Source organism: Homarus americanus, unplaced genomic scaffold, assembly GCF_018991925.1.
Source record: "Homarus americanus isolate GMGI-L3 unplaced genomic scaffold, GMGI_Hamer_2.0 scaffold53233, whole genome shotgun sequence".
NCBI classification, from domain to species: Eukaryota; Metazoa; Arthropoda; class Malacostraca; order Decapoda; family Nephropidae; genus Homarus; species Homarus americanus.
Genome location: NW_024751660.1, coordinates 4985618 through 4997551, shown reverse-complemented (window position 1 = coordinate 4997551; position 11934 = coordinate 4985618). Strand labels below are relative to the sequence as shown.

The window sequence follows — 11934 nt, the reverse complement described above, 5'->3', positions numbered from 1 at the left end:
CAAGACTTGACCAACACTGGAGCGGGTTCAGGTACATTCAGGAGCCGGTGCAAGCCCAGTATTTGCCAACAGTGCGTGACAGAGACGTGACCGATCGCCCGGGCGGCTAGCGAGCCGATCTTTTGTGAAGAAGATAAATGAAAAGGAAAAGTAATCAGAGACGTGACCGATCGCCCGGGCGGCTAGCGAGCCGATCTTTTGGTGAAGAAGATAAATGAAAAGGAAAAGTAATCAGAGACGTGACTGAACGCCCAACAAGCCGATCAGTGGCGAAGAGGATAAAAGTTAACACAATTTACTCTACACCCAAAGATAGATGAAGCTTTCAACTTATACTCAATACACCTTGAATGTTTTATATCACTGTAGGTACTGTATATCTGACTTATGGCTACTCACACAGGTTATCTCATAACTTAAAATTTACATTACAGAAGTGACTTCAGGACTTTCAATAGAAAACTGATTTGACCTCTTGCTAGGGAAAAGAAGTCTCTTCCTCGGGGTAACTCATTAGTTTCACACATGTTTTGTGGACGGTGGAGCATAATATGAATAATTAAGTGTTGAAATTACTAGCCATGCAATTGTGACCATGACACCATTACCTTATAAGGTGTGTTGTTGAATTACATAGCTGTTTTAATTAGCTGACAAAAAACTCAAAGTAAAGAAATGTTATAATACTTTTCACTTTTTTGGTACAATTTATTAATACGTATATACATTTTATTGTCGGTGAGCATCAGATGACTGGATATAATGATTGATTTTCAGAGTACAGTTCTGTTATCCACGTAAGCATGTCAAGAGAAATTGTCGCTGGTAGGCATAGTTGGTGGGCACAAATACTGTACAGTCACTCACAATGTCAGTGCTTGAATTGGCTCCCCATTGTCAACTGAAGTTGTGATATATATTCATAATGGCATTGTGAGTGACTATTTGTGCCGGTGAATTACGCGATGTAACTTTGGTTTTTCTTATATTTTGGGCAATATTATTATTTTCTTTTGTCAGACGTGGCAAGATAAATGTCTCACTGTCTTTTGTATGTCTTGATATTGAATGACATTGCAGAATTAAAAATCTACAAGAAATTTTCCCTCGCGTCTTTGAAACAAGCACGGTGTTGACACCTGAAACCCACGTACTGATGTACTTAACTCATTTTTTCAAGATTATTAAATATGTTCAGAGTTCTTTTTGGCCACATATAGCAAGATGAATGTCTCGCCTTCTTGTAGATACCTGGATATCGACAACATTCCAGAATTAAGGAGATACAAAAGAAATATGAACTCGGCTAGCTTAATGTGTTTACTTTATCAGAACGCTTGTTGGCATTTATCCATTTATCAAAAGTTTTCTTATCTCTGGGATATCTGTAATGCTTGATGTGCTCTCTGCTTGGGATTTGAGATTTGCTGGTACACCCGTATATTGCAGCAATAACCATAATTGTTGATACACTTCATGGGAGCAAGGTGCGGGCACACACGGAGGTCACCAGATGATGTGGGTTTGCAACAGTGACGTCTCCGAGCTGTGCATTGTGGGTAAAAAAGTGCTTGGTGAACTATCCTTACTATTATTTTATCCTTGCTGGAGAGGAGCCGGGGGTCGGTACAAGCACGTCCGGTTAAGATGGAGTGAAAGGGAAACATCCGGCCTCTTAACAATTTAGGAACCAGATTCTTCAAAAATTTTTTCCTAACATGTGGTGGAAAGAATGAGTCCCAGATACAGTTAGAGGTTTAGTGTAGCTTAGACACCACCTTCGTGTTGTAACTAAAATGAGTTGGTAATCTCTGTTTTCCTATTACCAGTTGAGGGAAAATCTATGTATGAATTTTTGAGAACTTATATTTGCGTCTCTTAGCTTAAGTAAACCATCGAAATGTGTTCTCACACCACCATTTACACGTACATTTAACATCAAACCTTTGCATTGTAGCTTAAGGGAATTAGTTACAGACCTACCACCAGTTAAGAGAAAATTTTAATGTACGAATCTTTTTTTGAAACTGTGACGTGAATCAATCTGACATAATCTCGCAGCATTTAAGATATACAGTAATATGAAATCGGCAGATCTTTGCAGCTGTGGATTTGTTACTTAAAAGGCCAGGAGCCTTAAGGTGTGCACCCAGTTTAGAACAATAAGCTTAATAAATCATCCATGTAACAGAGACGTGACCGATCGCCCAAGCGGCTAACGAGCCAATCAGTGGTGAAGAGGATAAAAAAAGGTATGAAAAGTTTTATTAAACATAATTGTAAGTAGAATAAAGTTTAGAATAGAAAGTTAGTTATCTGAAAAGCAAATGGATTTAGAAATGGAAAAGGAACTAACCTAATCCCTTCAAGCAGTGTTAGGGTGTTTTATCACGCGATATATGCGAGTGTCTAATGTCCAGGTGCGCCTCGCTGACGCACAAACAACCTCTACATTAACACGTATTTACAGACTTCTTTTAACTACATAAGTTCACTTAGCACCAATTAAAGAACAACGTTAGCATTAAGAAACTTTGTGAATCCGAACAAAAAAAACACTATAGTTTACGGATGATACCAAGTTATCCAGGGCACTTCGGCACCTCAGCTATCTACAGAGATTAGAGCGTCTCCAACTGGCTATAGCTAAGCTAGTTTATACTACAGACGGGCAAGGGGGGGGGGGGGACCTAATTGAGGTGTATAAACATCTCAAAGGGCACTACTCAGTACTCAGTCGAGTGTCCATACCAGGAGCTAGCGGACGCCTACCCTACACGGGGTCACAGTTCAAGGTTGAAGAAGGTGCAAGTCCAGAAAACTGTAAAGGGTGACTTTTTCGGAGTGAGAGTTGTGAACTCTTGGAACAAGCTGCCAGAGAGTGTTGTGACCACTGAGTGTGAGCTCTTTCAAGACCAGATTTGATCAACACTGGAACAGGTTCAGGTACATTCAGGAGCCGTTGCATGTCCAGTACCTGCCAACAGTGAGTGACAGAGACGTGACCGACCGCCCAAGCCGACCAGGTCCGGGACTCTTATGAACCTTAGCTTTGATAGTCTATTAATTTCTTATAACCTCTGCTGTGGACACAATGTGGGTCAGTGCTGTGTCATACTGTCTGTCCTCAAACACAGGAAGATTGTTCGTATCATCATTTCATCAACAATATCTGGAGAAACCCCTCCTCACCGACCCTTTAATCACTGTGATGAGATCGGGTGGGGGATTTAGGGTTCGGACTGTTCGGAGGTTCGGTTATGGGCTCAGTCGGTCGGTGTGGGTTTGTTGACGGTCGGTCGGTGTGGGCTCGCTCGGTGTGGGCGCGCTCGGGTGTGTACTGTGCTGGTGCCTCGCCTCTGCACTTCATTCACACGGGGTAATTACTGTATTCCATATTTTTTTCTTCTTAGATTTCGGAGTGACTGACTGACGGTGTAGTTATAGAGAGGCTGTAGAAGTTGACGGAAGAAGTAACCGAAAGTGAGTGAATGAAATTATAAGGCTCAACCAAGACATTGGGCACACCATTGGTACACAATAATAAAACTATTGGAAGCATGTGTGATAATATACGGTGAATATTCCGTGTTCACCATGCACGAGACTATATTGATTTTTATATAAAGAGAAAGAGCAAAAATTAGAATATTTCTTAATGTTGTCTGAATTTTTTTTTTTTAGTTTCATTGACTTTGATTTACACTTAAAAACATGCAATTTTGATACACATAGTGGGCAGGAGTTTGAAGTGAGGGAAATTGTGAGGTAAAAACATGCTGCACAAAACCATCCCCAAGCACTTAACCTAACTACTCTCAAATATCAGTCTGTACCTGTATACATGTCTAACCTAACCAGAGAAATCAGAAGGACCTGACCTAACCCGGACCCCTCGGTAAATTTACAGTTTCAGCCACAACTACTGTTCAACCACAATTTTTTGTTTCTCCCATGGTATCTGGTGCGATTCATTCGAATTTGACCTTCATTTCCGTCGGAAATGAGTCGTTTTGGACTTATCATCCCCCCCATACAACCTGATCTAACCAATCAAAGAAACCTACCTAACCTTACCTAACTTCCTAGCTGTCTCCACTATATTAAACAGAAAATGCTTATTTTGATATCTGGTACCGGTTAATATTTGTCCATTGGCTGTCTGCAGTTTTCCAATTTTCAATATTACAGACACAAAGGCTATAAAAAAACAAACAAATGACTTCATATCATTTCTTGTGCAAATCAATATTAACGTACAATAGTATCTCACAAATTTCTAGGCATAAATTTTTGTACCTGCCATGTTGCCAGAGTCACTTCTCTCCTCCTCCTCTTTGCGACATGACAACCAATGATCTTCAAGTATCGTGTCAAGTGAATTAGCTGGCTAATCATTTTGAAGCAGCCATTTTGAAGGCTCGTGATGGTGTGAAAAAAGTGCTCTCCCTTATCTAGCTGTTATTCAGCGAGTTTATCAGAACAATAGTGAAGCAATCCAAATATTACAAGATCACGGTGTCCTACCAACATCAAGACTGTCTTACACGTGGAAATTGTTAACTTTTAAGAAAAGACAGAAAGTCTTGTCTGTAACCATAAGTGTACCAGGTCACCCAGCTGTATCCACCACAGTAGCAGGTAAGCTCAAAAAAATGGTTAAGTAATTTTTTTTTTCTTTTGTGTTTTATGGTGTTATTTACTCAAACCTGACCACCATTTTTGTGCATGCTAGTGGTTTCTGTTACAAATGAAAATGTTAATAAAAAGAAAAAAAACTCTAATTTGCGCAAGAATTGAAGGTCAGATTTGAGTAAAATGCACCATAAAACACCCCAAAAAATAATTTTTGTATCAAAACCTGAGGACAGCCAATGGACGAATATTTACCCTGGTACCAATGAAAGCAACTTTGTTGAAGCATCATGGTGCAATTTGACATATTTTGTGGACGCGAGAGGAAGCTCAGACTGAACAGGTCGGCTGTAAACAAACAGGGTAGACAATAACACATGCCATTATCATACCAACAATGGCTGATATCATTTAACCTAATCAAATGTTTAAGAGTAAATACGGTATATTAAAAAAAAATAAGCATTTGCACAAGAAACGTTACCTTTAAATACATTATCTACTCGTAATTAAGAATATAACATATACAGTACAGTACAGTACAGTACAGTACAGTACAGTACTGTACTGTATAGGGTAGTCAGAAACACTAGAAGAGGAATGGGTCAAAGACGAATATTAATCACCTTGTAGCCTACAGTGTGAAGAGCTGCCATCGGGTAATCGCAGCTAACCCACCCAAGCATGGAAAATGGCCTTAAATATTCATGATGATGATGGTGATATGATTTTTATTGTTGTGCAAACAATGTTATATTTGATATTGTAGCTATTTATTATCTTGCAGATGTTACGTTGTGCTGTACGGCGGCTGGACTTGGTAACTGCACCTGTTGGGGCACGTTTCAGGTCACATTCGAAGGTGAGGAAACCGCGCTTTCCAAAACTGCCGGCTACTCCAGTCATATCAAAAACATCATCAATCACCTGGTCGTCGGGAGAAGTAACACATCCAGCTCCATTGGATTGTCCCTTAGGAAATAAGGGAGATTATCCTCAGGAACTTCCAGATGGTGGTCGTCAATATTTTGGATTTCAATATTACCCAAGGTAGACTTAAAGATTTAAATGAGCATATATACAGGTATTGACTACTTGAAAGATTTGTCCTTATTAATGTTTTTTTGTTTTAATAAGAAATGTATTGTCTACAGTATTCTCTTACTACCACCTTACTACCCAGTTTTAATTATGTATGTTTTGTTCAAGTACTTCAGTGGTATAATGTACTAAATGAGAGGTCCTTCATTGAAGAATACTTTTTAAAGAGCTAATATCAATATGACTGGAATAAGAAAATGACACGAGATGACTATAGAGGAAATTGGAGTAATATAGGCAGTTCACTTGTGGAGTCCAAAATAATACAACCTCTCAGAACCCAGTTTGACATAGGTAGAAGTAGGCTGAGTGCATTTATTGATGCAAATAATTGAGTTGGTAACCTTTCGATACAGTAAACCCCCCCTGTTTACCTGGTAACTTGATTTGATTCAACACTTTCTCTATAACACAACTTCCTAAATTATATTCCCATTTTGTCAATTTAGCATGGTCAAGTTTAATTTTGCATGGTGCAAGCCTAGAGCTCATTAAATAAACAAATTATTATGATACAAGTATCCCTTACTATACGAATGTTCGAGATACGAAAATTCGCTTCTACAAATTTCATAGATTGTCACCCCTTTTTCATGTTACGAAAGATTCCCCTGCTTATTCAGATTTGGGTCCTAGCAAAAATTCAAATCACATGCCCCCAGAAGTAACCTGGGGTGGCCACATCCCACTTGTCCTTGGGGCCGAACCCTATTTTTCCCATATGATCTGTTATTCGAGATAGGGAAATTCACAACGAATGGGTTTTCAGGAACCTAACCCCATTCGTGTAGTGAGGGATACCTGTACTGAATATGAACAATATAACTTCTTCATGTACTGTATTGTTCAATGTTGATTTTCACTCTGAACAAAGCTTTTTGAGATTGTTTTTGATGGAACAAAAGTATCAATAAAAAATATGAAGATGTCAGAATGATGTGAAAACATCCAGAAATATTGAGGTTTACCATACGGTTTAGGTTCCTTGAAAACATTTGTGTATGTGAATATTCATATAGCGAGTAACACAATAATGATATTTATTCAGTGAAGTTGTCATACAGGTTTACAATTGGATTAGCATGTTTATAAACTAATATAGACAATGTAGATATACAGTGCATGTAGGCTGTGGAACTATTCAGTTTCCTGTGTGTTGAGACAGTGCAGGTAAATGATAGACTTCAAAAAGCATTACTTTGCGCTTGGACGATTTGAGGCTGGCGGATTACTACCACAGTTCTACATTCTGTGGTTTAATATAGACACTCACTCTCTTCTCTTGCTGTAGCTTCATCTTTCAAACAGGGAGGTACTGTACTTCTGCCTGGGAAGATATAGGAAGCATAATCATGTTGTCTATTGGTACACCCTGTTATATGGCTTCACAAAAATTGTGATCAAGTCCCAGGTTGCTGATCTGACTGACTTTCTGCCACATTTACACACAGTTGGAGGGTCTCAATTGTTTTTCTTACTTTGACAACACAACATATACAGTATATATTGTTTCGCACTGGATCTGTTTATTTTTCCATTTCTGTATTTAACTTTATTTTATGGTAAAATTTGTTTCTTCTTTTGCTATTATTTTGCACCCCCCCCCCTCCCAGGCCCCAATGTGGGTCAGTGACCTGTGCCCAGGTGGGCCAATCCCTCTTATAAAAAAATAGATCTAGCCTGTAATTACCATTTACTGTAGTACTACATGTATCTTTGTAAGTGATTCTTTTGGATTAGATACAACTGCCTACCATTTTGGGAGGACTACCTTCTTATACAAAAATTGAACTACCCAAAACTATTTGTTATAAAGAGATAAAGGCTTTTTTTAGTGAATGAATTATCATACATTTCTTTGTTGTTTGTCACCTAAAATTCTTGGCAAAAATTTTTATCCATTCCTTTTCAAGCTGTTGAGGTAATCCTTCTGCTCCAAGGTCAGAAACACTTTCTTTGATTTTCTACATTGGGTGAATCTTAAACAAAACCATTCATTCATGATTGAATTCATGAACTATCCACTAATTATTGGAACCCCCATTCTCTTTAAAACCGATTTTTAATTAGAAGTTGATTTGTTCTCTATGAAGGGTCTTATACAGTACTTGGCCTTGGCTCTTGTTGGTGTTCATATCATGCGATGGGGGGAGAGGTTGTGAGGACAGCAGTAGACCTTCCATTTGATAGTTAGGGCTGAACTTGCAGTTATCTAGACATATCTTCCCAACTTTTGCCCTTAAAGGGGAGATTGGCTGCATGGTTGCCCTCTAGAGGCACGAGATCTAAAAGACAGATGCGTTTACCTTCCCAGTACACACACGCGCCACATTTTGGGTTTAGAGTCTGTCTGCCATTGTGGTTTCAGTCACTTGTTGACTGCCATAAAGAACAGACAATTACCTCTTAGCTCTATTTTATTAATGTTCAGCTAAGTGTCGCATCTAGATTTGGTGGTGCTTTCAGGAGCAGTTAATGATGTTTATAGCATTTCTACCCATTAATATTAAGGGAAGATGGATAATTTGAAATAGTAATAATGTTTTTGTGATTTATGCAGGTTACGGAGAGCTGGTTTATGATTTTAGGAAATCATATGTCAGTCATCAGACAGCACAACCTGTTGGGTTTTAGCAGATCTGCATCTAACATCCCTGTGCCGTTGTTCCATGGAATTTTTTTTTATACAAACCTGTTATTTTCTGATTTGATCATATTGAAACCCTTCAGTAGGCTTTCCAGTACATTTTCCTGAGTAATGAAATAAATTGTTGGTACAGTACTGGATAAGAATTTTGCATTTATTTTTCATGATATGTATTTTGAAACAAGATTTAAAAGTGTGTGTTCAGTAAGCCTTTAATAACATCTCTCAGGTTCCCTGGTGAGGTAGATCCTCCCTATAAGCCAGCACCCCTTCACCTTGTCACCAGAGTTAGATGTCTCAAGAACAAGCCTTGGTGGGACAAGGATATCATGAAGAAACTTGGGCTTGATGGGAAGGTGGGTCTAAAATGGTTTGTTAGAATGTTGTATTGGAATATAAAGTTGTAGATGCTAATATGCAGTTGTTAGTTGTTCAGTAGATGAATGTTAATTTGAGGCGATCACATGAGTTTCATCAACAAATCTCTTACCACAACATCCTTACATGTGTTGAACGACCACAGGGACATCAAATATCTTGCTAATAGATCTATGTAGGCCAGCAAGCTACAGTATATTGGTTTTACATTGACAATTATCATTTTTATTTTGTCAGAGAAGTGATTATACAATTGTAAAGAACATTCCTGAAATCAATGCCATGTTGTGGAAAGTGAAATACCTGGTCAAGATTACCCCTATAAGAGTGCCTGCAGATCTTCCTGAAGAAGTTGACCCAAGATGCTGTTTCTTGAAGGTAAAATTTAATTTGTCTTTTTTCCTTAATTTAACAAAGTGAGAACTGTGTTGTAGAAAATATGAATCATTACAGACTTACTCATTCTTTTTTCTGAGAGTACTTGCTGTCCGGCTCATCGTGACACAGCTGATAATATATTCTTGGTTTCCTTTAAACCAATGTTCCCCAACCTTTTCAACACTGGGTCACACTTCCCACACCTCCAAGATTATTTGGTCACATTTCAAGTTTGTCATATGAGAAATGTCACAACTATTATGGGTATACAAGTATACTATTACAATAATAATTACGGTCACACTACACTCACAGTCAGCATAGTGAATGAAGCACATCAACTGAACCCTGTTTGTAAGATCCGAGGATTTGTCAAATTGCAATCCATAGCAGGGACTTTTCTCGACCTTTTCTGCTAGCTGTACAAGCAGGTCTTCAGCAATAATCAGTGTCCGTCGTTCAGTTGTTGTGGCTGAAACCTGTGTTGATGCCAAGCCTAGGTTAACACTTGTAAGCCTTTTGTACTATAAGTGGGTCTCTTTTTCTGACTTTGTTGCTACAGGAGATAGAGGAGCATTTAATGGTGATAAAGTCTCACTTAACTATCAAGTGACTGGAGAGTATTTAGTGATGGTACACTCCAGGAGAGAGTATTTATTGGTGATGAATCTTATATGTCTTTCAGGAGAAGAAAGATATTTAATGATAATGAATCCCATGTCTGTTTCAGGAGACTGGAGAATTTTCATATTCTCATGAGCTCAAGGTTGAAGATAGTACTCTTGAGGAGGACCCAAAGACCAATGCCACAAAGTGGGACAGAGATTTAATTGACAGTCATACTCGGAAGAACTGGAATTATCCTTGGCAGCTAAAACTGTGTTGATATGTGAAATGTGTTTGACTAGTTGGGATCCAAAACAGAAACTTTAATTCTGAGTTATTTCCTTTGAAATTGTTTCTTTACCAAGTGACCTCATACTACTTCCTTGTATAAGCTTAAGATGGTGTAGTTAAACAGTTTTTTTGTAATATGAAGATTCACAAATAAAACAAATAATATAAAGTACTATACAATACCATAAATGACAACTATTGGTATATCTGTGAAAGCATAGATTTATTTGTATACTAAATTATTGTGTAAAATATCAATGTTAATGTGCAGGCTTGTGTAAATAAACAGTCACATTTATTCCTGTTTTCTTTATTAGATTGTCTTTAGAAGTTTATGTACGACACGGAAAGTGAACGAGTTTTATGTGGTCGTTTGTTCACTTCATACAAAATATATTTCAGCAATATTATATAAACTACACATTATTAAGTGGGAAAAGGTTTGAAAGAAAAAATATGTAAAATGAAGAAAATGATGAATAACATGAAAAGGTGTTGTGTATGAAACCCTACAGCCAGGGAGCGTCTCTTATAATCTGGTTTTGCAGCTGTAAACTGGAATACTTTGTCTGTATCAACAGCTTTATGAATGTGACTACAGTAAGGCCCCTCTTAATGAGCAATTGCATTCTTGAAAAATGCTCATTAGGTGAATTTCCTTTCAGTGGGACCTTGTTTCTCATAGGATCCATGTTATAAACATGGAGATGTGTCCCATTGTCCCAGGAGCACAGTATGAGTACTCCTGAGCTTGCTGATTATGACTATGTGGTCCACGATTCGATTGCAGAGTAATTAGTGGCCAAAATGACCCTTGAAAGATTTTACTGACATTTTTCAATGCTAATTACTCATCAACTAAGGGTTTCCAAGGTGTGAGTTAGGGTTTGTGTTATTCTGAAAGTACTTAATTAGTTAAACCCCTTAAATTTCAATTCTGAGAAAAAAGTATATTTTTGGTGGTTTTGGGCTAAAAATTAGATTTAGCTGAAAATCACAGTACGGTATTTCATTGACCAAAGATCAACGACGTCATACAACGCCACTATTAGAAGCATTATAATATGCCCCTCCACCCTATCCTCTTGATCCATCCTCCCCTGCAGCCACTGGCAGGGGAGGGAGCTAAGCATTTTTCAATATAACTTAAGTTACTATAATCATTTTACACTTTCTGATCACAATTTAATCCTTCACCCCACACTATATTTCAAAGTGTACAGTATAGGTAAACTCTGTAGAGCATGTGTGTGTGTCCCCCAGGAGGTCAGGGCTGTAGGGCATGTGTGTGTGTCCCCCAGGAGGTCAGGGCTGTAGGGCATGTGTGTGTGTGTCCCCCAGGAGGTCAGGGCTGTAGGGCATGTGTGTGTGTGTCCCGCAGGAGGTCTGTGTATCTTGTAGGTGGGCAATACAGCAAGCGTGTCTGAAAATGTTAAACTTTTCAAACACTGCTCAGGTTGTTTACAGACTCCTTTCAAATTTGTGTTTATGTAGTCTCTTGATGTTTGTATTTTAGTCTCTTGGTGTTTGTGTTTTAGTTCCTTGGTGTTTGGTTTTACGTAGTCCCTTGATATTTGTGTTTTAGTCCCTTGATGTTTGTATTTAGTCCCTTGATGCTTGTGTTTACGTTGTCCCTTGATATTTGTGTTTATGTACTTCTTTTATGTTTGTGTTTTAGTCCCTTGATGCTTGTGGTTACAGAGTCCCCTGGTGTTTGTTTTTAAATAGTCCCTTGATGTTTGTGTTTACGTTGTCCCTTGATGCTTGTGTTTACAGAGCCCCATTGCAGAAGTTTCACATTCAAAACATGTGGGTATTTACTCCTTCATTTTCTACGTATAACTACTCATCATCATGTCCAATATGATACGGTTCTTAGGCTTGCAGGAATACATGTA

At 38.3% G+C, this 11934-nt stretch overlaps 1 protein-coding gene across 2 annotated transcripts; it reads left to right on the top strand.

Moving 5' to 3' along the window:
• Positions 1-3249: 3249 nt before the first annotated feature.
• On the top strand, positions 3250-10334 carry LOC121854685. Of its 2 annotated transcripts, none has more exons than XM_042349385.1 (5): positions 3250-3379; positions 5423-5685; positions 8613-8739; positions 8999-9139; positions 9870-10334. In XM_042349385.1, the coding sequence occupies exons 2-5, from the start codon at positions 5423-5425 to the stop codon at positions 10023-10025; spliced, it is 687 nt and encodes a 228-aa protein (XP_042205319.1). In that variant the 5' UTR covers positions 3250-3379; the 3' UTR covers positions 10026-10334. The 2 variants fall into 2 exon arrangements, with proteins under 2 accessions (XP_042205319.1, XP_042205320.1); XM_042349386.1 differs by lacking the exon at positions 3250-3379 and adding an exon at positions 4512-4641.
• The last annotated feature ends 1600 nt before the right edge of the window (positions 10335-11934 follow it).